The sequence below is a fragment of the Natrix helvetica genome (genome assembly GCF_964273705.1).
Source record: "Natrix helvetica genome assembly, chromosome: 4".
In the NCBI taxonomy this organism is placed as follows: domain Eukaryota; kingdom Metazoa; phylum Chordata; class Lepidosauria; order Squamata; family Natricidae; genus Natrix; species Natrix helvetica.
In genome coordinates this window covers 19,934,133-19,958,933 of record NC_138550.1, presented here as the reverse complement: position 1 = coordinate 19,958,933, position 24,801 = coordinate 19,934,133, and the positions used below count along the sequence as shown (strand labels likewise).

At 36.0% G+C, this 24,801-nt stretch overlaps 1 protein-coding gene across 2 annotated transcripts in view; it reads left to right on the top strand.

Annotated features, from left to right (window-relative positions):
* RDX (radixin) overlaps positions 1 to 24,221 on the top strand; it is a 30,555-nt gene extending 6,334 nt beyond the window's left edge. The window contains exons 2-14 of one of the 2 annotated variants that reach the window (XM_081952461.1): positions 187 to 241; positions 5,426 to 5,509; positions 6,669 to 6,764; positions 9,875 to 10,149; positions 11,493 to 11,576; positions 12,007 to 12,153; positions 12,443 to 12,539; positions 14,426 to 14,589; positions 15,750 to 15,880; positions 18,516 to 18,676; positions 19,796 to 19,888; positions 20,244 to 20,486; positions 21,826 to 24,221. In XM_081952461.1, the coding sequence (XP_081808587.1) occupies positions 230 to 241; positions 5,426 to 5,509; positions 6,669 to 6,764; positions 9,875 to 10,149; positions 11,493 to 11,576; positions 12,007 to 12,153; positions 12,443 to 12,539; positions 14,426 to 14,589; positions 15,750 to 15,880; positions 18,516 to 18,676; positions 19,796 to 19,888; positions 20,244 to 20,486; positions 21,826 to 21,990 (1,752 nt within the window). In that variant the 5' untranslated portion in view covers positions 187 to 229 and the 3' untranslated portion in view covers positions 21,991 to 24,221. Of the gene's footprint in view, positions 1 to 183; positions 242 to 5,425; positions 5,510 to 6,668; positions 6,765 to 9,874; positions 10,150 to 11,492; positions 11,577 to 12,006; positions 12,154 to 12,442; positions 12,540 to 14,425; positions 14,590 to 15,749; positions 15,881 to 18,515; positions 18,677 to 19,795; positions 19,889 to 20,243; positions 20,487 to 21,825 lie in introns of both variants that reach the window. The other variant, XM_081952460.1, reaches the window with a different exon arrangement.
* Positions 24,222 to 24,801: the final 580 nt, after the last annotated feature.

Sequence of the window (24,801 nt, the reverse complement as noted above, 5' to 3'; positions counted from 1 at the left end):
GTCATATTGCTTTTCAGCTTATTCTTCAATTAAAACATAGGAACTAGATGAAAATAGTTTTACGTGAGTAAAAGAATATATATTCTTTTACTCACAGGAACTATTGTAGTTTGGAAAATTACTGTATGAATATTTCACAATAGAGTAATATAATATAAACTATATATAATTATTTTGTTTTAGTAGAAAAAAAGACAAGAGTGAGCAAGAAAAAGAGAAGAAAAGGAAAATGCCGAAACCAGTAAGTAATCCATATGGAACCTTATTAGTATTTGGTAGACTTTTAATTCCTAAAATCTGTAAATTATCCCTAATAATCGCTAAGGAATACAGTTTACAAAGTGAAGGAATATTTTCCTATTTCAGTATACCCAAATGATCTATTCTTCCCTTGATCCCAAATAGTGGTAAAGCAGCTAAAATAAAATAGAATAGTGTTTTCCCGTGTGTTTAGTGCTGTTTCTTTTGTCTCCTCCTCCTCCTCAAAAAAAAAGCTATTTCTGTGTTGGAATGTGCACCTACAGAGGCAGTAGAGGGAGTTTGGCAGCACAGAACTTTCCCAGGGAGAAAGCAGTATATTCTAAAGAAAAGCACAAATTAAGAGACTGCAGTCCCAAGCTGGTTGTAGGAGGGGTAAGAGGTTCAGGATAGCCGCACCTTAAAATTTCTCAGGATCTATATTAGGGTAGAGAATTATAGATTTAGTTTGCTAAGATTCTGTCCATTAGGTGTAAGGATCGGATTTGATTAAATTTCATTGTGTTATCTTTGGACTTGGGCCTGACAAATTTTTGAATATTTGGGGGATTTTTCTAAAAGTATTTAATACAGGTATTTTTTTATTAATGATGGCTCTTCTTAGCAACTGTTCAAATTCGCAGTAGTGCTGAAAAAGTAGCTTTGTGACAGTCTTTGAACTTATGACTGTCCCAACGTCCCTGCAATCACCTAGTTGCTATTTGGGTGCTTTGCAGCTGCCAACAGGTTTTCATGACCCTCTCAGCGTCCTGCAGTCACATGATCACCATTTGCAAGCTTCACAGTCAGATTCTGACAAAGTCAATTGAGACACTGGCAGTAAGTTGCTAGTTGTGGTCCAGTGATATCACACAATGATTATGGATGATTTCCTTAATGACCAAAAGGGACTGAGCTAAATCTGCCTTAGTCACTTGATGCTATGTTGCTTAACAACAGTTGGCAGTCCCATTTTTGGTTGGTAAGTGAGCTTTACCTATAGTGTTTCAATGTCTATGTGGGGGAACGGTAGAAGGCAGAGTTGAGACCTAGTGATTTTGGAGTATGAAACTTTTACAATCCCCAGCAGTCTTTAACAAAAATAAAAATATGGATTCTTGTTTGGAAACTGATTAATTTATGAAAATTTTTTCTATGGAATGGAAATCAAATTTTCCTCAGATAAATTTCAGTTTTCTTTATTTTTTAAAAAACTTAATGAAAAACAGAATTCTAACTCTCCCATTCTTAGTATGATTTGTTTCTCTCTGTTGCACTGATTGTGGTAGAATTTGGAGCTTAGTTGAGGGGAGGAGTAAAAAGATTTCTATCCGTAGGCGAGTAACAATAAACATACCACTCTTATCAGCTTCTTGTGTCATTTTTGATTGCTTGCGTCTGACATTAATTTTGCCAGACTAAAGCACCCACCAGACAAGTACTACATATACACTACAGATACAAGTTTTAGGGAGGATCTCCTTTCAACTACTTTGTTCCCATCTGCAACTCAAGGTTAGCCAGCCTTTTTACTTTTCCCCTGGACAAAACTCTAGATTCCACCACATATTTGGGTTTCTGATTTTTTTTTAGTTACTTGTATTTATCCTTCCAAATACTATGTCTGTTTTGAAGAACTAATCACTGTCGTGAATTATTCAGTTACCTGTACCTTCATTTTCTGTATTATTTTTAAAAAAACAATTGAACATTGTTGCTTAGATACACTTTATTGCCAAAAGTATTCGCTCACCCATCCACCCAATCAGAATCAGTTGTGAGCGAATACCTTTGGCAATATAGTATATATAAGTCAATTAGAAATAAATAAGTTTTGTGGTAGGAAAAAAGGTGATCCAGTTGTGTTTATCTTGTTTAAATACAAATACTGTACAAAAATAATAAACTAGAATATAGACTTGGTAATAAGTAACATAATATATTTTGCTGATAAAATCTAATATTTATGCATGGCTCTATAATGCAGATTTTTGTTTTTTGCTTTAAAAATATATGTTAGAGAAAGATTTTTAGTATTTTAAGAAGGCATTAGAATTTGCATCTTTCATGAGCATGGTGGATATGCAGCAACATACATGTCTCCTTATAGCCTGCATATACCATATTTTTCGGAGTATAAGACGCACCAGAGTATAAGGCGTACCAAGGTTTTGAAGAGGCAAATTAAAAAAAAAAAGGTTTTGCACTCTGCAAACCACCCAAAAAAGGCCTGTTTTTTGCGAAAACGGGCCCATTTTCTTTTCAAAAAAAGGGCATGAATATCCCTTAGGAGGCTTGTAGAGTGTTCCTGGGGAGGGTGGGAAGGGCAAAAGTGAGCAAAAAATGGCCCGTTTTTTGTCAAAAAAAAAGGGCATTAGGAAGCTTATAGAGTGATTATGGGGGCTGGAGGGACAAAATTGAGCAAAAAACAGCCCATTTTTTTGCTCATTTCTGCCCTTCCCAGCCTCCAGGAGCTCTCTGAAAGCTTCCTACAAGCTATGCACAGCCATTTTGGTGAAAGGGGCAGGGTTTCAGGAGGCAACAAATGCTGTATTCAGTGTATAAGACGCACCCAGATTTTCAGATTCTTTTTTGAGGGAAAAAGGTGTGTCTTATACTCTGAAAAACACGGTAATGTGTGGTTTGCTGATTCAGAGGGTTAACTTTCATGTTCAGTATAATTTATCATTAGAGTATTATCATTATTAGGCATTGTATTATACAAATAGTCCTTGACTTAAAACTACAACTGGGACGGTAAGTTGTTGAGATCGTAAGGTAAGGCACCATGGGGCCAGACTCAACATTTTTACTGTTTTTTATGTCAATTATTAAGCAAATCATATGGATGTATGTCTGAATTTACTCCCACAAATGGGCATTTTTTGCCAGAAACCAGGAAAAATGTCACAAATTGCAGTTGTAAGATGCTGTAACTGGTCATAAATGTGAGCTGGTTGCAAAGTGACTGGGGGAGTTGTCATGACATTCTATGCTTGGCAGAAGTGGTTTAGGCCATAAAGATCTGATGCTGTTGTAGGTTTGAATGGTTGTTAAATAACTAGTTGTAATTCAAGGACTACCTGTGATGCATTTTTAGTAGTTTGAATTAATTTTGCCCTGTGCCAATGCATTAATACATACACATTATATTAAGAAAAATCAGTGGATTACAGTACAGACTTTAATCTTCATATGAAAAACTCACAATTGTATCATCATTTTTCCCTTGATCCACATTTCTAACTTCTTTGGAGACTAGAGACAAAGTCATGGATGCTGTCATAAATTAATTTAACAAATCTCATGGAAGGAAATTTTTTCATACTGTCTCTCTCACCCCCATAATCACAGTATTGTCTCAGAATGTATCCTTGGAGGTTGAAAAATCCTTCTGATTACTATACAGTATGGGAATCATGTATAGAGGCTACTGACAAATATGAAATTTATTTTGGAAGGATTATTTTTCCTCAGCAGCCTCTCTTATATTGCTCATGGATGTGTCTCAGTATAATTCAAGGCGTGCCACAGTGCCTTGAGGTAGCAGGTGGAAAAATTTCTACAAATTTCCATAAGTTACATTGAGATTCAAGGCAAAGAGTGTTTTGTATTGACTTGCAGGACAGGTGCAATGATTCAACTATTAATTATATTATTCCTAAACTTGGTTGTTAGAATGTTATCTTAATTACTGTTTAGGGGCTCTTACAATCGTATTTAAATAACAAATTATAGCAATGTCTACAGAACTACAGGAACTTCAACCATTAGAACAAAATAATTTGGAAAATATATAGATACATACATATAAGAAAACAATTTGTTTTATGGAAATTATGTAAATTGTACTCCAAACTTTCAGTGAAGCTCCTTCATCTTGCAGTGGATTGATTTTTCATGGACTAATTAGGATTAGTAAAGTTAGCATTTTAAAATTATGTTATAGGGGGTGATTTCAGTTTTATTTGGCATTTATAGAGTTAAGATTTGTTACTAATGTAGTTTTTATAAGAGGATTTGTCACAAGGTTGCTGACAAATACAGCATGCTACAGTTCTGAGTGCAAATGTCAGTCATTAGGAAGAGAGCTATTCTGAAAGTAGAATGCTCCAGCTGAAGAATTTTCCATTCAGTATTAGTGTTTAGCTATCTATTTACTTACTGAATTTATTCAAAAAGATGAATTCTTTCTTTCTGCCCTCTCTCCTCTTGGTAAGGGGAGGGTTGACTTACAAGATGATTTACAAGATGAAAAAAAGAGGGAGAGAGACTCCATTGCATCTTACTGGATGTGGATGCCAAGGGAAAAGTAATGATACCAGTAGTAAACTAACTGAATAAAGCAACCGTCTTGAACATAATTTATCTGGGACTAAGAGCTCTTTGGAACATGCTATGGAATAAACTGCATCATTTTCCTTGTGCATGCAGCTCAGCTGAAAGCCATTTACCAACATATACCCTTTTTGGAATCAGAAGGGAAAAGTACCTCAAGGATCCCCCTCCCCCCCTAGTTTCTATCCCATCTTAAAAATAAGTATGCTGAGGTAAATAGACATGGCAAGAGCCTATGCACACTTAGCCTGGTAGTAAGTGTCATACAGCATAGTGGGACTTTCTGCAGGGGGAACATTTTTGTATCTTGCCCCCTCACCCCTTTGACCATATATAAGAGATTAAATATGCAAGTAAGCTATGTGTGTGTGTGTGTGTGTGAGAAGCTGGAAGAATCAAATAATTGTACACATTGAGTGCATTATTTTTACAGTGATTTAATTAATTAGGTAAAATTTGTGTGTATATGTACTGCATATGCACACATTTGGGCAAATCTCCATGACTAGTTTCAGTGGGCACTGGCAATAATAATTGAGAAAGTAGAGAAGTAAGACTTGCATATTTATAACTCTTTAATGCTGTCTAAATATATGTCTTTTGGAGAAAGGTTAATTATCTTAAATTCAACATGTTTTTAATAAATGTAATGTTTGTGTGTTTAATCATTGCCCGAAAGTTTTAGTTACGATGAATAAAATATTAATATATAAGAAAAATTCTTCTAAATTTTAATATTCTTTAGAGTTTGTGAGAAGCTGACCATATCAATATCATTTGGGATTATATTATTGTTTAAATTAATATAGTAAAATGTTGTTTTTATATTACATATTTTTGTTATCTGCAGATTAATGTAAGGGTTACCACCATGGATGCAGAGCTAGAGTTTGCCATTCAGCCAAACACAACAGGGAAACAGCTTTTTGATCAGGTATAAATGTTGAGTTTATGTATGTCTCCATCTTTTAATTTTTATTTTACATTTTGTGTAAATGATAATATGGTATATTTTTTGGGGGAAAAATCTATTAACACATCTAGGAATAGTAGCCTGATTCTATAGAATATAGTTTTTTATATTCTAAAAAAATAAAGTAAAAAAATAAACTCTAAAAAATCCATACAACTGTTATGAGATATAAGCAATATTTTAAGCTCCTCTTTTCTTCTCATAGGTGAAAAAGATAGCATTTGTGCAAAGTTAAGTTGTTTAGATCCTATTTAGCATTGGAATTATATTGCAAAACATGATAACAAAGAGAAAGATTTGATCTGTGGTTTTTCTTGTATTTATTCCAAAAAGGGCAACATCCACTATAATTGTGTAAAGTTTCCCATAAAAAAAGGAAACTGTTCAAAGAATAACTTCATTGTGATTCATGTTGTGGGAAGTTTACCAGAATACCTAGTTATGCCAGAAATAGAAGCAACATGCTTAGAATGCCAAAGGCTCAGAAATAATAGCAAGATGAAGTTTCTATTCTTGTCTTATTTGTGCGTTTCTTGTAGATGTATGATTTGTCTTTGGGAAGCATGAACTGATTTTTATTTGCTCCATAGGAGTGTGCTGGGGTGGGGATGGGGGGGAGATTAGCATCTCTCTCAATTAAATCAGCTTACCAGTGACCACAGGCACAAAATTAGTCTGCAGCACATTATATACTTAACCTCTGTTTTAACTGCTAGCAGGACACACTTAGATTCTGATAACCCAATAAAATAGTTGTCATTTCAAAATTATCCCATATGAGAAGATTTTCTATAGTAATTTTGGTGTGAATTTAAACAAAGTCACAGCTGATGTGACTTTATTTTAAATGGGTTGGCATTTTTTTCAATAATAACTGCATTGCTCTGTAACTACCTGGCCATCTTTATTTCAGTACTCTTCTTTTTCATTGTAGTTTATAATATTTCAAAGTTCTCTCTTGATAGGCTGATACAGATTGCTGTTTTTCTTGAGGGAATACATATTTATTTATTGCATTTGTATATCACTAAATCAAGGAAGGACTTCTAACAGTTAAAGGTAGCAGCAAAACATCCATGGCAAGGTGATTCTTTGATATTGATATGATTTTCTTTTTTAGGTAGTAAAAACAGTTGGCTTACGAGAAGTCTGGTTTTTCGGATTGCAGTATGTGGACAGCAAAGGGTACTCAACTTGGTTGAAATTAAACAAAAAGGTAATTTTTTACTTTAAAAAATTAAAATAACTCATATGTTTGGTGTAGCAAAAGTATCAAAGGTAGTATTTTTCGGAGAATAAGATGCTCTGAACTATAAGATGCACCTTAGTTTTTGTAGAGGAAAATAGGGGGGGGGGATTTCTGCCTACCAGGTATTCATCTGGCTAGCATCCTTTAGCACAGCTTCAGCACATTAGTTCGCTGGTTGCGAGTGCGCTCGTATGCGCCTCGTTGGGGCTGAATAGCAGCTTCTAAAGCACAGCTGATCGTTGCAGGGAGCTGCAATTAGTAAAGCAGGCCAAGTGCAGAAGAGATAAGAGAAGGCAGCAGCTGCTCTGGGTTGCCATTTTGGGCTCCACGCCTCACATTTTCAGCCTCCAAACACTGATCACCACCTGAAAACATGACATGCAGAGGCGGTGATCGATGGAGATGTGCTCTAGCAATCACAGATCTTTGAATGGGTCTCAAACGGAGCATTTAGAGGCTGAAAACGCAAGACACGGAGCCCAAAAATGCAAGCCATTGCCTGTGGCAATCTGCAGCCAGAAAGAGGATGCACGGAGTCCGAAGAGTGGGGGTCGGCAGGGCTGCATTTGGAGTATAAGATGTACCCAAATTTTCAGCCTCTTTGGGGATGGGGGAAAGTGTGTCTTATACTCTAAAAAATACAGAAGATACATTCTGAAGATTATGTTGAAAGTCAAGCCAATGCTGATACTACATGGCTGCCTAATGAATGAAAAAAAGAGTAAACTGTAAAATATATTTCTAGAGCATGTGTGAATCCATTTCTAAGGGTTTTTTTTTCCTATTTCATGTAAGTCTAGTTTTATAGAAAATAAAATTGCTTCCTATCTAAATGACATGTTTCTCAAAGGCTGTGGCATATTCAGTTCTCTGATAGCAGGTAATATGGAATGTCACTGAAAGCAGATAATAAAATGGATATGTATATTCCTCCTGTTACATTTTTAAAAAATTCTTTCTCCCACTCCTAACTAATCATGGGAGGATTGGGATGCTTTTGGTTAATATATACCTGATAAATATCCAGCATCTAAGGAGAGCTAAAGTTTCAATAAGTAGGGTAAGTAGAATTGTTGGGCTCATCTGGGTGGTAGAGTTTTTATTTTCATATACTATAAGGCAAGCATTCCAGCTGACTAAACTTATTAGCTTTCACATTTCTTTGTGGGATGAGGCATTGAGACACAGGCAAGAGAAGATTATTATACTTGCATCCCATGAATCATAAATCATTCCTCCTAGTAGTAAAGGAAGCTGGTAAGTGCTGATCAGATTGTGGCACAATGAGGCTATTGAGAAACAAGAGGATTGTACTGGTATGCTCCAGGAAACTCTCAAGAATAACAGAACTATAAAAAGTATGTAAGGGGAAAAAAAGTAAGGACATACTATTCCTAACTTGAGAACATGATTGTCTGGATTAGAAAAACCAAAACATAATTAAATCAGGGATGGGACATTTTCTAGGACTTTAAACAAGAGAATAATATGCCGTAACATTTTTCTGCCAGCATTACTTACTCTTCCTAGGGTAGTCTTAATTGGGCAATATTAACTACAGGTAGTCCTCAGCTTACAACCATAATTGAGCCCAAAATTTATGTTGCTAAGCAAGACACTTGTGAATTTTGCCCCATTTTTTTTAGCTTTCTTGCCACAGTTAAGTGAATCGCTGCAGTTATTAAGTTAATAACATGGTTGTTAAGTGAATCTGGCTTTCCCATTGACTTTGTTTGTCAGAAGGTCACAAAAAGTGTCCATATGACCCTGGGATACTGCAACCGTCATAAATATAAACCAGTTGCAAAGCATCCGAATTTTGATCATGGGATGCTGCAACAGTCGTCAGTGTTAATAGTCCTGTCACTTTTTCCAGTGCTGTCACTAAACAAATGATTGTAAGTCGAGAGCTACCTGTATAAATAGGGGCGTGCACTAACGTGCCTATCGTCCCTGTCATCGTATTTTTTTCTTTTATTCTTGTTCTCGTTTTTATTTGACAAGTTCTAATAAAATAAATAAATAAAATATTTCATGTTCCTCAATATTTTACTTTAGTGGTTTTTAAACATGTTTTCATTTCAGTTCTTGCTAAACTTCTCAGTGGTATTTCATGTGCATAATGCTTATTAGGGCCGGCACAATGACTCAGTGGTTAGAACTCTCGGCTTGTCAAGCTGGAAAACTGACAGCTTGGGCTTGAAACCAAAGCGTCACATGACTGAATTAGTTCATATTACTCGCCCCAGTTCTTGCCAATCTAACAATAGCAATAGCACTTTCACTTATATATTGCTTTATAGTGCTTTACAGCCCTTTATAAGCGGTTTACAGAGCCAGCATATTGCCCCCAACAATCTGAGTCCTCATTTTACTCACCTTGGAAGGATGGAAGACTGAGTCAACCTTGAGCCTGATGAGATTTCAACTGCCAAATTGCAGTCAGCCGGCAGTCAGCAGAAGCAGTGCTGTACTCTAACCACTGCACCACCGTGGCTCATAGTAGTTTGAAAGTATGCAAATGCAAGTAGATAAATAGGTATTTTGGTGAGAAGAAAACAATGTTCTTTATTTTCATGCTGGCCACATGATGACAGAAGCCTTTCTCAGATAATGCAGGCTCCCTCTGCTGAGAATTGGAGATGAGTACTACTCCCTTGAGTCGGTCACAATTGGACAGGGGAGATGCATTCAAAATATAGTTTCCACCGGTTGAGATGGAAAAATATAGCTATTTCTCCAATGTTTAAGTTTGATTTATTGAAATCAAATGTATAGCCAATCTATACATAAACTCAGAGTTCAGTTTCTTTAATAAATGTTGGAGAATTCCATTACTTATTGTGATCTTATAATATGTTTTTGAAATACACATTCTGAAAGGTCTCATGCTTCCCTAATTATTTAAGTCTCTCTGTAAATCACGCGTCCTTCAATGCTGTATTTTTTAGATTAAATTGCAAAACATGACAAGTGGTGATAGATTACTCTTCCCAATATTTAATGTTCTCTTCATCCTTTGAATTTTTGTATTATAGCACATATTTATATTTTATAATTTATGTATTTCATTTTAGGTAACACAGCAAGATGTAAGGAAAGAAAATCCATTTCAGTTCAAATTTAGGGCAAAGTTTTTTCCTGAGGACGTTTCCGAAGAATTGATTCAAGAAATAACTCAGAGACTCTTTTTTCTGCAAATCAAAGAAGCTATCTTGAATGATGAAATCTATTGTCCACCTGAAACTGCAGTTCTGCTAGCTTCCTACGCTGTTCAAGCAAAATATGCTGATTACAATAAGGAAATACATAAACTAGGATATTTAGCCAACGACAGACTTCTTCCTCAGCGGTAAGACATTTCTGGCTATATCAAAATTTAATTGTATCTAGAATATCTGTTTGATAATATGTCTTAAGTAATGTACACTATGAACAATGCAACACATAATGTGATCTGAATTTGTGATTAAGCCAGTGTTATTAAATATGTATCTTCTCAGTGTTAAAGTAAAGTAGCTGCACGTATAATATATTGCTTGGAGATCATTAGAAGCTGAATATGGAAAAACAAGGATACCTGGCAACCAAATGTAGGTTGGACCGGTCATGATCAGCCAGTAACCAATCTATTGGGTTCCCCATAGCTATCTATGGTTGTGAAAGTTCGAACTAAAAAACAAATCAGGAATAAAATCTTCTCATTTGAGTTGTGCTGTTGGAGAAGGCTGCTGGGTATTTTTTGGACAGCAAAGATGACCAATAAGCAAGTACCGGAGCGTATAATACCAGATATGTCACTAGAAGGCAAAATTACGAAACTGTGTCTCACTTATTTTGACCATGTCATGCGGTGGAATTCACTGAAAAAGCAATTATGTTAGGAGGAGTTGGTGATAAAAAGAAACCAGGCTGTTAAAGAACATGGTGCCTGGACACCACCAAAGCTGGCATCATCCAGAGCATAGCCCTCAAAGAATTAGCATAGGATTAGAAGATGTGGAGAGACCTGGTCCATAGAATCACTAAGAGTTAGACATAATTGAGTGGATAACATCATCATCAGATAATTATTAAATGTGCTCTCTTTATGTTTGTGTGAATATGCAATATTCAACAGTATAAAGAAAAGTAAAATGTATGATTTTGCTTTATATTTTATTTATAGAACAGTTGAAACGCTGTAGTACAAATAAGATCAAGGTAAAATGAGCTAGGAGCAAATTTCTGATGCTATCTGTTTCCACAGCTAAATATTCTCTTTATTACAGCTGTGCCATTAAATTGCATTTCTAAAATTGAGTAAGATACCACTGATGATTAGACATCAGTTTTTGGGTAATTGTGCTGCTATCTCTCCTCATCCAAAGAATTGCTTGATTCTGCTGTTTGTTTTCATTTGGATTGTCTTTAACCCATCCTGATTGCTGTGAAGTTAGAGGGAAAGTATAGGGCTTTCTAATATAGGAGGTTGGGATTTCTGGAAGTTTGGCAAGCTACTTGATATTCTTCTGGCATATTTGACTGTATCTTTTACATCTTTTGCTATGGGATATAGTGGAGAAGTCCAACTAGAATGGTAGGGAGATTGTCTTTGCTGTCTTTCCTATCCTTTTGCAAACAGGTAAGTTTCTTTGTGAGAGGGGCAGCCTTACAAATACTTGAAATAAAAATAAATGCATTTTGTTTTGATAGTGTTTTAGAACAACATAAACTGACAAAAGAGCAGTGGGAAGAAAGAATACAAAATTGGCATGAAGAACACAGAGGGATGTTAAGGTAATTTCTACATTACTTTCGTATATCTTTTGAAAATTAATTTCCTTTGGTTTAATAGTAATATTTCTCCTAAAAAAATCTCTGTTACTTTTGAGTGTATACGTGAAATAGGTTATTCAGAGAGCTATTTTAATTTACTCCGGTGAACAATATTTAATTTTTAATAAGTGTTCCTGTTTATATTAAGTCAGCATATTCTTATGTTTTCAATCTGGCAATAATTAACCTTGACCACATCATCTTTGGGACTGGTGCTTACTGAAATAATTAGAACTTATTTACAACTAAAGTTAGATGGAATTTAGTAAATACAATACTTAAGTATTTTTCATCTATTGAGAATAAAGGAGGGTAGTAGAAACTAATGTTTGCAGGCCTATGATTATTATGCATTTTATATGGTTTTAAATTATGTTATTTTTATTGTCAGGGAAGATTCTATGATGGAATACCTCAAAATTGCACAAGATTTGGAAATGTATGGAGTCAACTATTTTGAAATTAAAAACAAAAAAGGAACTGAGTTATGGCTTGGTGTTGACGCTTTGGGTTTGAATATTTATGAACATGATGACAAGTAAGTAGCATAATACTATTCTGTTGTAGTACAGCTTCAAGTATTACATTTTCAATAGCTTTCTAATATATATTTAAAATATGCTTGAGAATACTGTAGTAGACAATTCTTCTGACAGAAGTAGACTTCTTATTACAGAAGGCAAGATGGAGCAGAGAAATCTAATAAGGAAAAATCCTTTTGTTTTAACAGATGCAGATGTGTTTTGTGTCTGTCTTTTGAAGCCTAGACCTATGTCTGTTTCTGTGTTTTTCTCCCATAAGTAAGATTCTTTCCTTCTTTCCTAAAGGTTGACTCCGAAGATAGGTTTTCCTTGGAGTGAGATAAGGAATATATCATTTAATGACAAAAAGTTTGTGATAAAGCCCATTGACAAAAAGGCCCCTGTAAGTAAATGTGCTTGAGGTATAATCAGCACATCTGTTCTTTTCTTTCTGTTTCTTAGATCTCCAAATAATGTATTTTTTGACTTACAAATTTATTTTGCTTTATTCATGATTTGTTTTTCAATTACTGTTTGACTTATTTATGGTGCCAATGCCATTCTTTTTTAGTTACGTTGGAATTAATTCTATGTTGTTACCTTTTATTTCTTTCTGAGTCAGAGTTTTTAATCACAAACTAATGCATTAGAATGGTAAATACTGGACTAGTAGAATAATGATAAGAATTTATAAGAAAGACAAAAGAAATCTGGATAGTGGACATTTAAATATTGGGAGCCAGCAGAATAGAAGAAAAAGAACTAAAAAAATTATCACAAAATATAAAAGATCTGCAAACAGAAGTAGAACAAGAACAAAGAAACCAAAAATAGTACCAATATTAAGAAGTATTTTGTGTGCAATTCCAAAATATCTGGAGCACCCTTGAAACCCCGTCAGCATTGACAGAATCATCATCAATTGCAAAGGGCAACACTTGGAGCAGTTTACATCCTGCAATGATACCTTTAATATTATTAAACAAAAACATCTGCCTAAATAGCAACATCTGCCTAAATAACAACATTTGACTTAGGTTGTTCCACACCCACAACAGATATAAAATCAGAGCTTTTCCATTATGGCCCATATGTTGTGAAATAGTCTTCCCACATAATGATTTAGCAAATCTTGGCAAGTTTCAGGAAGGTCTTGAAGACAAGACTCTTGCATAAAATACTCAAAGCCTTTTTTTAAGGAATGCTTGACTGGCATCAAAACTTTTCCCCCCTGCTTTCCTTTTTTTCTATGTGTATATTTTACATGGCATTCTTGTAAATCAGAGTTAATCAGTTGAGGCCTCAAATATTAATACTAATATTAAGTGTGCTAACCTCAGGGTATAATAAACATATGATTGACTTCGGCCAAGTATATAAATTAGCTCAGTCAATCAATATGGTATTGGGAGTATAACAGTAACTTTGAAATATATTATATATGAAACATCTGATGCTCTTGGGAAGCTTTCCTAATCTGATAACCTCCAAATGTGATTGACGTCAACTCTAATAATTACTAGTTAAGATATTTCTATTATTTGCATGTGCGTAATCAAAATTATGGCATACTCTAGTTTTAATTTGGTTTTCTGCCTAAAAAGAGCAGGAAATAACATACGTATATTAGCAGCTTGCTGATTTATGGAAATCAACATTTGTGGAAAAAGTTCTGGGTATCTGATGATGGTCAAACACTCAGTTGTGTATGGGTGCGTGGGAATTTGTGGTTCTCTTGCCTTTCTTAAGTAAAAGCCCCAACTACCTAATTTTTACATAATTTTTCTATTGTAACCTTTTGTAATATTTTTTCTAAAATGCAATTAACTAGACCCACAATTAATGATTTAAAATTTAACTACAGTATAGATAACTTCATGTTTTATTCTCAATAATAAACTTTTTCATTGCTGTAGCTTATTGTCTAAACGTTTTAACTGATGACCTATATCTATGTATGTTATTATATTTTCTTTTTCTTTGTTCATAATTTTTAAAGTGCAAGTTGAATTTTCTTCACCATTTTGTTGCATAATGATTCCAGTTCTTTTTGAAACACTTTTCACTTATAATTTACTACGTTGCTGTAAATGGGTTTGTGTTTCTGAGTAATAGCATGCTAATTCTAGATCACTGATATGTTTTAGAACAGCTTTAACTAGTCCTGTTACAGAGTAATTAGTGAAAGACTGGTGCTGAAATCTGATTTAAGCGAAAACTGTTTTTATTAATAAACAGTTATGTTACTCAAAACGTGGCCATTTTGGTAACTTAAATATTTTTCATTAGGATTTTGTTTTTTATGCACCCCGTCTGAGAATTAATAAGCGGATATTGGCACTATGCATGGGAAACCATGAGCTATACATGAGAAGGAGAAAACCAGATACAATTGAAGTGCAACAAATGAAGGCCCAAGCTAGAGAAGAAAAACACCAAAAACAATTGGAGAGGTAGGATATTTGCAATTAATCTTGGAGGTTGAGATTCTGGTAGCAAATTAATTTCATGTCCTATCTTTAGAAGAGTTCCTTGAAGAAAAGTATGACCAAAGAATGAGAATGAGTATGAGACAGAATTATCTGAAAACAATGGGGGACAATACTTATTAAACAGAGCATATTAATGTAGTGTCTGAGATCTCTTACACATTGTACCATTTTAAGCAATATTATCAGACTGGGTACAGTGCTGAGTGATTCTTGGTCCTTGAGGCAGAAGTGTTTATAGTACTACGGTTTACACTTTGTTAATGTCTCTAAAAATATGGTTCTCCAGCATTGTGGCCCAATTCCAAGAAAGTACAGTGAAAACAGTTTGCTTATTTTAATTAGACTCTTCTGGAAGCCTGATACTTTTGGGAAAAACAAAGTGCTTGTACTGACCTGTTTACTATATGTTCTCTTAGGTAACACCAGATTGTTATGTACTAGGTAGGCTGAATCTTAATATATATTGATCTGATATTAAGGGGAGTTTCAGTAAGTGTCACTTTCATATTAGCCTTAGCTACTACCATAAGTTGCCAGATTGAGCAATTACAATGTAAAACTTCTGTTTTCCCGTGGGAGATCAGTGATTGTTCTATTATACAGCAACAGTACTATACAGTACAGTAATATTCTAGTCCAAGTTCAAAAGTTTTTTGTGCAGCATGCTAGAATCATGTGTTAATTGCATAGTAAACTCTTATTCAGTGGAATGAAGTAAAACATCTACTCACTGTATTATGGTGATTGTTAGCTAAATGTTTTGTTGCATTTGGTAGCTGACTGAAATGTTTGCGACTTGGACCTTATTTTTAAAAAACAGCAAAGGCCTGCCTGGTGTCATCCAGGTATTATGGGACCACAGGTTGATGAATTCCTAGCCAGTATGGTTGAAGGCCATGGTTACTCACTACTGTGAGATATATCAGCCAATTATTATTCATTTTAAATGCAACAACATGAGCATTGTAAAACCTGTTTTTTTCTGCAAGTAGGATTTTATCAGTAGATCACTTAGCATATGTTAGAATAAATTGTGTGTGTTTGAGTAAATGGATTTATTGGGGGGGGGGTGAATACTGTTTGTTCACATGCTTTCTTTTTACCTATCTCATTTTCTTTAGAGCCCAACTAGAGAATGAAAAAAAGAAAAGGGAAATAGCTGAAAAAGAAAAGGAAAGAATAGAGCGTGAAAAAGAAGAATTGATAGAACGACTAAGACAGATCGAAGAACAGACAATGAAGGCCCAAAAAGGTGAAGACCTTTTATATATTAATGACAGGACATTATGTTATGATTTGAAAAGCTGTTACACATCTTCTAAAAACATTTATTATTCAAGTGAAGAAAATATTAGCCAATTATTATAAAAATATTTATTCTGCTTTCTTGCAATTTTTATCTGTTTTAATGGCTTGCCTTAAGACACTAGAAAGCAACAATTCCCCTAACTGCTGCATGAGAACTGATAGTGTGTTGCAAGAAATAAACAGCATAATTAGTGGCTCTTGGCAACTCAGCGTACCCACCCGCAGAAGACAAATGCAAACCATACTTTGTAACTTATTGGCAAATTCTGGGTTTGTTCCAACCAGTTGGGGAATCAGTCTAAAGTACATATTTTGCATAAATCAAACTGGAATACTTGGAATAATAATTAAGAGCTAAATATCTAACAATGTATAGATGGGTAAAATTCCCCGTTCTTAAAATCTTGCCAAGGAATTTTGAAATATATATATTTTTCATTTGCAAGTATGACCAGAAGGACTTTAAAATTAGATGAAGTATTTAAAATACCTTTGCAATTCATTGAAGCATATCAAATCAGATAGCTTGTCCATTTAGGCCAGGGTTGTCCACTTTTGCTTGGCATGCCAGGATTTGGGCAAAGAGTTTTTCATTACTTAGTACAGTATATATTGTTGTTAACAGAAGGTGCAGGATGTTGTGCCTGAATTCTGCCTGTGTGCACAGCATAAACTTTACAATAGAGCAATGGTTCTCAATCTGTGGTCCATGGACCTCTGGGGGACTGTGACATCAGAGGGTCTAGGTTTGAAGAAACATCATTATTTAAATTGAGTTAAGTCTTGGTGGTCTGTGGCCATAGTCCACAGGGTTTTTTAAATCAAATTTTAAGGGGGGGGCGGGGGCGGTTGATTTGGATGGCACAGACAGACTTTGGGGGGAGTCTGCCAGGATGCAGGCCAGAGCTAACTAATGGGTGCAGGTCGGGAGTGCTGGAAAGGGTTGGGATTCCGGGCGAGACATTAAACCATTCCATTGGGGGGTTTGCCATCTCTACTGTATGTGGGAGGGGCAGATACGGTGGGGGCCTAGAGCCAAATTATGTCCGGGGGACGCGGGTTTGCTGTTTTAAGAGCAATAGCGTGCTCCGACCCTCATTGCCCCTCTCGCACCCCTGGGTGCTCGGGATTACAGGACCCAGGTCTCCGGCTGGTATCGCTTAACGCCAGGTCTGTGGTATATAAGGCTCCCCTCATTTACGACCTCATACAAGAGGGGAGAGTGGACCTGGATGTATTATGGAGACCTGGTTGGGCCATGAGGGGGGTGTTCCCCTCATTGAATTATGCCCACCAGGCTTCCGGGCGTTTCATCAGCCGAGAACCCAGGGCAGGGGGTGTGTGTTGTTATTAGGGAAAGTCTTGGATCTCAGGAGGTCACTGTCCCTCAGATAGGCGGGTGTGAGTCCCTTTTTGTGAAGTGGGGCCTTGGAGTGCAGGTGGGCCTTTTTGTTACGTACCTGTCTCCCTGCTACGTTTCATCGGCCCTGCCGGAGCTGCTAAATGTGTTAGCTGGATTGGGGCTGCCCTTAAAGAGCACCCGGAGGTCCAGAATGCGGCCGCGTGGGTTGTCATGGGGGTACCTAGGTGTTCCCATGTTACACCCCTTTTAGAAGGCCTGCACTCGTTGCCGGTTGTTTTCCAGGTGCGATTCAAGGTGTTAATTATGATCTTTAAAGCGCTCCATGGCGTAGGCCAAGGGTACTTGCGAGACCACCTACTGCCACCGGTAGACTCCCTCGGTCCAGTACGATCCCAGAGAGTTGGCCTCCTCAGGGTGCTGTCAGCCAGGCAGTGTTGGCTGGCGAGCCCCAGGGAGAGAGCCTTCTCTGTGGGAGCACCTTCCCTTTGGAATGAGCTGCCCCCAGAGCTTCACATAATTCCCGACCACCGATCCTTCCGGTGCGCCCTAAAAAGTTGGCTTTTCCAGCAATCCGGCCTGGCCTGAATAAAATAAATTATTCATTTTAATTGTTAATTTTAATTTAATTTCTAAACCTCATTGTAAATGTCTATTGGTTTTTTTTGGATATTCTATTTAATCTTTCTTTTAACTTTTGTAATACGTGTTTTTATGTTGTATGCCGCCCTGAGTCCTTTGGGAGAAGGGCGGCATATAAATCCAGTAAACCTAAACCTAAACCTAACAAAAGATATTTAAAAGGGGTCCATGGTGAAGAAAAGATTGATGAAGTGTTTTTTACTTCTTGTAATACTGGGAGTGTTTGCCTTTCCAGTGGAATGTTCAGATACGTAGTGGATGGGTGCAAATGGTTTGCAGGCTAGATAGTGAAATAGCTTTTCTTCTTCTAGTTCTGAAATTTTATTTAAAACATGCCTATTCATTTCAGAAAAAGCAAGTTCATTGAGAAAAGTTCAGAAAACATTGGAATTGATTCTTTGAATGTAAAACTGATGGGACTTCTAGTGGAAACAAATTCTACCTGATGATTTCATGCCATCGTAGACAACTTTATTTGCCAGCAGTAGTTTTTGTAGGCATTATTTAATTCTGTATTTCTAATCTGGACTGCTAAAACTTGATTTTTATTTCTTTGACATAATGAATATTTATACAGAACTGGAAGAGCAAACAAGAAGAGCTTTAGAGCTAGATCAGGAACGAAAAAAAGCAAAAGAGGAAGCAGAGCGCTTGGAAAAAGAACGAAGAGTTGCTGAAGAGGCAAAAGCTGCTCTTGCAAAACAGGCAGCAGATCAGATGAAGAATCAGGAACAATTAGTAAGACTTCTCATACAAAGCTGTGTTAGATTGGGTTAAAATGTGGTGTTGTCGTTATGCCATGGTGGCACAGTGGTTAGAATGCAGTATTGCAGGCTGATTCTGTGCACTGCCAGGAGTTCGATCCTGACCAGCTCAAGGTTGACTCAGCCTTCCGACTTTGGTAAAATGAGGACCCAGATTGTTGGGGGCAATATGCTGACTCTGTAAACCGCTTAGAGAGGGCTGCAAAGCACTGTGAAGCTGTATATGAGTCTAAGTGCTATTACTATTGCTGTTATCATAGGAATGTTAAAGCGGGAGAGGGAAGATCACCTTGGGGAATCTAGAGTGGACAATGCATTAGAGTGGTGATAGGCAAGGGATGCCACAGGAGCCAACAAGCAGGCTGATACAGGGAAAGATGATCCAATGTGCAGCATTATGTTCCAGCCCCTTGAGCTCACTCTCAGCCTCTGCTGGTGAATGCCAAGTTGGTCAATGCTAAGGCTCTTTTTATTCAAGACCTCATCGAAGAGAAATAAAATCCATAATTTAATTAATTAGTTGACTGACTAATTGTATGAGGAGAATAAACTGCTATCTTACGTTATACTAGTATATCAGTGGAAATTTTAATAAAATATGGTGATTTTTATATTGGGATTGTTTTGCTTTGTATGAAGCATAATTGGGATTATGTCTCCAAGAAGAAAACATCTCTTTATTTATAGAAAACGTATGTAAGGACTGCATGGCAAATATTTTGTGAGTCAGTGCAAGGCAAATTCCTTTTTAATTATCTTGAGCCTTTTACTTCACTATTTATGACTAATATGCATTTGTGTCTTAGAAAATACAATTATCAGAATTATTTGTTTTAGTTTCTGGTATGTGTTCATATAACGGCTCTCTGTATTTTAAACTATTTTTAAGGATGTTCTTAATTGTTACTGGATTTTTGCTGAATTATACTGTGTTACTTTGAATATAGTTTTGTCATTTAGAATAAGTTGTCTAAATAAGTTTAAGTTCACAAGTTGAATAAAATTGTAATACCAAAATTATGAATGTTTTTGTATTTTAGATAATTTTATGAAGTTGTTCAGAAAATTAAAAAAACCTCTTCTTGCCTCATAGGCAGCAGAACTTGCTGAGTTTACTGCAAAGATTGCACTTTTGGAGGAAGCCAAGAAAAAGAAGGAAGAAGAAGCTTCAGAATGGCAACATAAAGTAATTCTTTTGTAAACTATTGCTAGATTTCTTTTGATAGTAAAAGATTATAAACTCTATGTTGGAGTCCCCCAATTTTTAACATCGTTTGTCAAATTTGGTCTACTGAAAAATGTATTTTTAAGTATTCTGGAGCCTTATTTTGTATTAATACTATTCCATCCTCATCAGAAGAACAATATCACATTTATATTTGCCCATTTTCTTTTTCTCAGGTAGAACAAGTATTATTTGATACAGTATATAGGTCTGTCTATCATTTATCCCCAAATAATTTCCCTCCAACTTAATTAAAAACGTTTTCACTGCCTCTAGTTTATGAGTATTAAAGTTATTTTTATTTGCAACTTTTTAGGCTTTTTCAGCTCAAGAAGATCTGGAAAAGACCAAAGAAGAATTGAAAACTGTAATGTCAGCTCCGCCCCCACCTCCACCCCCACCAGTAATTCCTCCCACAGATAATGAACATGATGAACAAGATGAAAATAATGCTGAAGCAAGTGCTGAACTGGCTTCTGAAGGTATCATGAATCACAGAAGTGAGGAAGAACGTATTACAGAATCACAGAAGAATGAACGAGTAAAGAAACAACTTCAGGTAAACAAGCCTGATAGAAACCTGTCATATAAGCTGAAAACCACAGACTTCTTAGGAATTGAGTTTAACCTCCAATTAGGAGCCTTTTATATTGATGTCCTTCTGGAAATCTCCCCCTTAGAATACGAAATCTAAGCGTGCATGAGATGTTCTTGGTCAACATGGGACACATAGTTGTGTTGATTTCAGTTCCCATACTCAGCAGCCAATCTGGAACATCTAGAATGACTGTTGAAGTCTCCTGACTCTTCTACTCCCACAAACTCTGAAAATTAGATTATAGTTTTATTGATGCTGTTGAAATAGCCTATTGTGCTAAGCTTCCTTCCTCCTTACATCTATAATAGAGGTAATAGAGGTAAAGGAAGTGTTTGCTTTTTAAAAACATTAAAACTGGTAAGTGGAATTCCTGACAATATTGTACAAGGAATAAGCATTCTAAACTACAAAAATGTACACAATGTGCTGAGAAGTGGATCTTTGAAATGGGCAAATAAATTATTTTAATGCAGTTCAACAGGTAAAGTAAGAACAAATAAAATGCCTCTGCTTTCCAGCATGTATGTATTTTAATGGTTTAAACAATGGATTTGGCAAATTCTTGGCATGTAAATAACTAATCTCATTTAGTTTTATAATTGTATGTATAAATTTTGGACAATTATTTGAAAATAGTAACAAATAAGGATACTGTTAAAACAAACATTGCAGTGCATTGCCAGCTATTTTCAAACAAATACATTAGACCAGGGGTGTCAAACTCAAGGTCAGAGGCCGAATCCACCCCTCGGGGTGCTTAGATCTGGCCTGCGGGGGTTGTCCTAGAAGCAGCAAAGGACCGACCCGTGGTCCCTCTGCTGCTTGTAACCCTCCCAGGCTCCGTTTTCACTGGCAGAGGGAGGCAGGAGGCTGTCAGCTGAAAATGGCGCTCGGGAGTCCATTTTCGCTGGCAGAGCACTCGGGCCACCACAGACGCCCCTCACACAAGTGACATCAAGCTGGCCATGCCCATTTGGCCACGCCCACTCCGGCCCCCGAGGTCAAACACAACCCTGATGTGGCTCTCAATGAAATCGAGTTTGACACCCCTGCATTAGACTAAATGCAGACTATAAATGAGTCATACTGTATTTTTAAAATACTGGTAACAAAATATTTTGTCATTTGTCTCTAAGGCTATGCATCTACTTTTAGCTTTCCATATAATGACACTTCCTTGCTTTTTCTATAAACTTTGTTTAATTAGAAGACTAAAATAAGTTAGTCCTGTATGATTGTTGAATTTGATGGGTAGAAATGTTATGGTGATATCTAACCCTTCAATAATTGTATTGAATAGGCTCTCAGTTCTGAATTGGCGCAAGCCAGAGATGAAACTAAGAAAACCCAGAATGACGTACTTCATGCTGAAAACGTTAAAGCAGGCCGTGATAAATACAAGACTCTTCGACAGATACGCCAAGGCAATACAAAGCAGCGGATTGATGAGTTTGAAGCAATGTGAGAGCCATTTCTTTGCATGTATGTTCTCCATTAAAGTTGAACCACCAGCAGAGAAATACAGGCATTTCCACAGATGAAAGGATCACACCTCACCTTGCCAAAGCACTTATACCAGTTTGTGGTTAAAACATATTTCAAAAAAAAAAAAAAAAAGTTCAACAATAAGGCAGTCGATCAGCTGTGGCTCTCTGGAGGTGAATGAGGAGGTTTCCATGTTTTTATATTTTCATGCTTTCTCCTTTGAAGGAACAGCAATCTCATGTAGCAAAGCTGTTAATTCAAATATTGATAATTTACCTTACAACTGACTTCAGTTTGGCATTTGTGCACTTTGGCTTGTTTGTTTTCATTTAGCAAATTGGTGAGGATTTTGATATTGCTAATTTTTAAGGGCTTTCCTTTGTAGGGGAGGATTTTTTGGTGTTTCATGTCCTGTCATCATTGATGGTTTTCTTTGCCTGCCTATTCACAAAGGTCTAGATGGTAGGTGGCTGTTCCAGTACTTTTTTCATTCATATATATGTTACATATGTATATATGAACATTTAACCTTCTCCTTGTTAAGTAAAGACCTCTAGTCTTTTGCTTGTTAAGTCTGTTATAACGAAGTTTTTAGTTCTTCAAATAAAAGCAGGGAACATTCTTTAGTTTGTCCTTCCCTTGCATTCATTGGATGTCATTACAAATTGTAGTATGGGAAACCTGGATCTTTCTGATAAGGGAGCATATGAAAACATCAGTCCCAAGAAGGGGACAGAAGCCTACCTCACTCTAATAAACATGATGACTGGTTCTTGAAACACCACATTGAAATGCTAATAGTGTGAAACTATGTCCTGCATAGCTAAACACTACAAGAATCTAGGAGCCTTTATTCTTTAATATTTTGTTATATTACATGTAGATTTATAGTATTCAAGAAGTGTTCAGCTGCCTTTTTGACAAGTTTAATTTTGAATCATGTATTTTTAATTTTAACCTGTCACTGGTATATTATCCAATAAGAGGTGTGAAATGTTTGGTTATGTTTTCTGAGTACCTTTGTACTGAATTAACATTGTTGCAAAACATTTAATGAAATCAGTGCATAAAACAATGCTCTCTTGCGCTCAGTTGTAGGGCCCACTTGCACATTCTTCCATGTTAATTCTGAGAATATCTATGCTTTGTGTTTTCAGAGAATGTAGTCACAAGAATTGTGGCAGAATGAGGTATGAGCAGATCTTTAGGCTGAAGTTCAACATGCACTCAAAGAATATTGAACGTGTGTGTTGGAATCAATATGAATCACTCTTACCTATGGAATGGCTAATTGGCACCTTGTGTTTGAATACCATATTTGTGGAAGTGACACTGAAATTATTTACCATATTTAGTGAACTTTAGGAGTTGGCAGAAATAAGTCCTGCTTTCTCTGAGGATGGTTCAGCTCTGTTATGTTTGGTATTATGCACTCAACTTTATACTTATCTATGAAAATTGCCATTTTATTAATCATTCATGCACAAGTTCCTTAGAAACCCCACTGAAAGTTAGGGGCTTTCCCCTGAATCAAAAGGAAGACACTGTGAAAGTTACATACATACCCATTATTTTATGGAAGAATGATAGCTGAGCAATTTTGCATAGACTGGTGTGCAAATATTGTGCATGTGCTCAAACGTCTGGTTGCCCTGGATACTTCTGCTTCCACCTGCAGGATTGGGCAAATGCCTTGCATCTTTTCATGCAGTGAATTCTGAGATATGGATTTCTAAAGTGTTCAATACTTTTGCCATAACAGGTGGAATGTTGTGTATGGTTCTTCCCTGAAATAGATACACATGCATTGCCATGTTAATCTATTACTATGGAAGAAGGGGAAAGAGAAGTACCAGTAAAATTTGCTGTTCAATAATCTACAGTGTATAGTTTAGTATTTAAATGGATCTAATCCATTTATAAAACTGTGAATATTTTTCTAGGAATTGACATCTGTAATAAGGCTTTTCACCATGTCTAAATTGGTGGTAATGGGTTGTTACCTGCTGTTGGGGGAACACACTAATTCATGTCGAGGCATTCAGGAAATACTTGGTGAAGATATTTTCGTATGCTTTCCCTCCTCCTCTCTTTAGCATCATGTTTTGTGTTGTAAAATTAAGCTATAGTTATTTACCATCTATTATTTTGAATAACATTCATTGGCTAACAATAAAGAGAATACAGCTAATTTTTGTGAGGTTCATTGTGGTTATTTAATTTATCATTCCTGACAAAATTGTAATGTTCTTAGGTCTAAGAAAAAATTGCAAGAAAACATGTGATCAATTCACTTTGATAATACAATAAAATATGAGATTAAGGAGGGAGAGGAACATTGCATTGGATTGCAATGAAAAGTAATCATTTTGGAATGGACAAAAGTCTATTATAAATGTTTTTAAATTGTTTTCTTTCTCAGTTTCATGACCTAACCTAAGATGGTGTATGTAGATAAGTTTGAATTTGGGACATATTGGTATCTGATCCAGATTTGCCATATATAAATAGGGTAAAATATCAATGTTTGAGCCAATTTAAAAGGAAATTCACTTCAATCTCAGTATTTATACCTAAAAAGTAATTTAATTTTTTAATTTCAAAGCTTCCTAGTTTTGTGAAACTGACAATATGCTTAGCAGTATAGCCTGCTTAAAATAATTTATAGACAGTCCATGAGATGAATTGACCTTATATTCCAATTTTGTAAGTTGGCAAGCAGGACAAATCACACTATGAAGATTTTGGATGATCTTAAGCAGACAGGTTGAAATTAAATCAGGATGACTAT